The 3,104-nt window shown below is 62.7% G+C and overlaps 1 protein-coding gene across 1 annotated transcript; it reads right to left on the reverse strand.

Moving 5' to 3' along the window:
* Nucleotides 1-492: 492 nt before the first annotated feature.
* On the reverse strand, nt 493-2,346 carry LOC123070421 (transcription factor MTB2). Its single transcript, XM_044493646.1, has one exon. It carries the CDS (start codon nt 2,197-2,199, stop codon nt 772-774), a length of 1,428 nt encoding a protein of 475 aa, XP_044349581.1. The 5' UTR covers nt 2,200-2,346; the 3' UTR covers nt 493-771.
* Nucleotides 2,347-3,104: the final 758 nt, after the last annotated feature.

Raw genomic sequence — 3,104 nt, forward strand, 5'->3', positions numbered from 1 at the left:
CACATCAGGTCCTGAACTGAAAGGGTTGCTGTTTAAGGTTGTTGGCGCGTAACGTCGGTCCCATCCATTGGCCGGGTGCGCGCGCCCTGCAGCTGACACACCGCCTGCCTCCGGACCACCGGTTACATCTCCATCAACCGTGCACGGACCCGAGTCGATCGGAGGCGTGTACATGCGACGACACCGGGCTACCAGAGGTGGCCAGGCGAGTCCCGTGGTCACGCGCCGCAAGAGGAGTTCTCACAAAGTCGCAAGCAACGCGCGTGCGGCGTCACGCGAGGACGCGGTGCGGGCCGACGACTGTCAAGTCCAGACGCGGACCGGCGGTTTTCGCGCCCGCGCGACGACCCGACGAGGAAAACTTTCAGTCCAGCGGGTGTAGGTGGAGATCTGAAACGGAGAGAGCGCGTGCGGTCGGTCAAAATAAACCCCCACCGCCACGTATGACGCGCTCAAACTCCACGGTCTCTTCTTCAAAGAAACACGGAGTCATCCACAAAGGCTGAGAATTACTTCATCTTCCTATACATAACAATTTTGCGTAGATTTGATCTACTGTTGTACTGGGTGCAAATTGATAACCAGGTGCACTACATGAATCTACCACTGGCAATCTGGGATACTGCCACTTGAGGAAAGGAGTTTCACCTTTCTCCTGCGCGCCACGTGGCATGCAGTCACGAGGAGCATGCTCATCTAAACTTACACTAACGGTTGACAGTTGCCTGTACGTACTACGGCACGAGCCGCGCGATTGTTACAGCTGCACGGTCACGGGGAGGGGGTGGCGCTCATCATCATCCCACGGGAAATCGCGGCGAGCACGGTCTCGGCCGTGAGCCGCTCGGGCCCCGCCGACCGCACCACGAGCGTGTGCGTGACGGTGTCGTCGGCCACCGCCATGCTCGACGCCACCACACTCAGCTGGGAGTCCCGCATGGCGCTCAGCGCCCCGGAGATGGGGTGCGCCTCGAGGGGGGTGCTCACGCGCAGCACCACCTCGTCCTGCATTGTCTTCACCTCCACGGACGGGCCGGTCTCCGCCCGCGCCGGCGCCGGCCCCGCCGCGCCGCCCCGGAGCCGCTCCTCCAGCTCCTGGATGTACGCGATGGCGTCGCTCAGCAGCGACGCCTTGTCCATCTTGGAGATCTTGGGCACCACCGCGCGCAGCGCGTAGAACCGCTGGTTCAGCTTCTCCCGCCGCTGCCGCTCCGCCTCCACGTGGTTCAGGGGCTCCTCCCGCCCGTTCGCCGGCTTGCGCCCCCGCTTCCGCGGCCTCCGCTCCTCGCCGCCCGCCTGCTTCTGTGCGTCGACAGCCTTGCTGAAGCTTATGGTCTTGGGAGGCTCCTGCTGGGGTTTCGGTTTGACTGCCGCCACCTCCTGCTTGGCCGGAGTCGCCACCATGGCTTGCCCGCCGAGCCGCAGCGCCCAACTGGCGTCGCTCCCCGTGGTTTGCACCGGCGGCAATGGGGGGCTGCGGGAGACGTCCTTCCCGAAGATCCTCATGCGATCGTCCGGCGCGACGGCCTCGACGTGGAAGGCAGATTGGATGGCGCGCAGGACCTCGGGGTTCTCGCACATGGCCACGGCGGAACCGAGCTCAAGGACGCCGCCCTTGCAAGGGAGGAAGACGATGGTGCGTAAGCCGGCGGACTGGGCGAGGGACGCACGGACGTACCACCCGGGAGCGGCCGCAGAGCCGGGCAGGTGGGGATCGACGGTGGCCCAGGCGTGGTGGCCGGAGGTTAGCGCGCGGCCCGGCCCGCCGGCGTCCTCGTGGAACGAGAAGTACATGGACGCCAGGAAGTACATCTCGACGCCAGTGACCCGGTCTAGCCGGAGCGCGTAGTCGGCGCCATCGTCGTCCCCGCCGCCATACAGCGCGTGCAGCCGCAGCAGCGCGCGCTTGCGCGCCAGGCTCCTGTCCGTGACCCGGGCTTCCTCGGCCGGGCCATCGCGGCAGTGCCCGTCGCCCCAGCCGAGCACGGGGCGGCCGCCGGCGCCGGCGCGGGACTCCTGCCAGTAGATGCCGTAGGTCCAGGCTCCTCCCCGCTCGACGAGGTCGCAGAGGCGCGCCTGGAGCTCGGGCGACGAGGAGGCCGGGCCGTCGAGGTGCGGCGGCGTGGTGGCCAGGTGGCGCGCGGCGTCGTGGCCCAGGACGGCCGCGAAGAGCGCCGCGTCCGTGTCAGACCACGACATGCGGTGCAGCCGTGCGTGTCCTGCGAGAGCGTTGGTCTGTCGAAGAAATGGACCCGGCCAACAAGCTAGCGCTGCGCTGCCTTTGGTAAGGTCGCTATGCTCTCGGTCGGCTTGGTGGTTTCACAGTTTGTGGTTTTATATAGAGCCGAGCCGGAGCCAGCTTCCAGCCCTGGATATGACAGAGGAAGCTCACGTGCGCGAAGAAGTTGATTTTCTCAGTTGGTCACTGGACTACAAGTCTACAAGCTACAAGTAATAACTGTGCTGTGGACTGTTGAGTGGATGCGCCCCCGTTAAAAACGAGACGCGGCCGTACGACAAGGAAGGAAGGTACGGGAGCCAGATGGGTTCGGCGCACCGGGACGGGGGACGATTTGCCGAGAGAGCACTGGTGCCGTGTCACGTGAATCATGTTGGCAATGCATGCAGTACTGAGCAGCGAGTGAAGATGTCAGGATCCACACGATGCGATGGTGCCGGCAATGCTACACGTACAAACGATTTACAGTTTTTACAAGATGGTTAATCTTGATTGGTCAATAGGTGAGCGGGGCGGTCCACTCCTGAAAATCAGGGAGGAGAGGTTTGTGATTGATTGTTAGATGAAAGGAGCATGTAAAAGCGTGTAAGTTTTTGTATGTATAGCATTTTTGCGATGGTGCTGTACGTGGGAATCGGGAGTAGGGTGAGCTGTCAGACAATCTGTTCTAGATGCCGAGAACCTGCTGTGCTGCGACATGCATGCATCCCCGTACCTTTTGTTCGACTACATCAGATGAACCGTTTTGAGCAGTTCGGTGTATATACGGACGGTGCCTTTTGATGGTCGGGCCGGCGAGTAATGATTTGGAGAGAGCTGGGTAGAAGAGGGCGCAAACCGCACGCAAAATGGGACTCGGTGCACG

Source organism: Triticum aestivum, chromosome 3B (genome assembly GCF_018294505.1).
Source record: "Triticum aestivum cultivar Chinese Spring chromosome 3B, IWGSC CS RefSeq v2.1, whole genome shotgun sequence".
In the NCBI taxonomy this organism is placed as follows: domain Eukaryota; kingdom Viridiplantae; phylum Streptophyta; class Magnoliopsida; order Poales; family Poaceae; genus Triticum; species Triticum aestivum.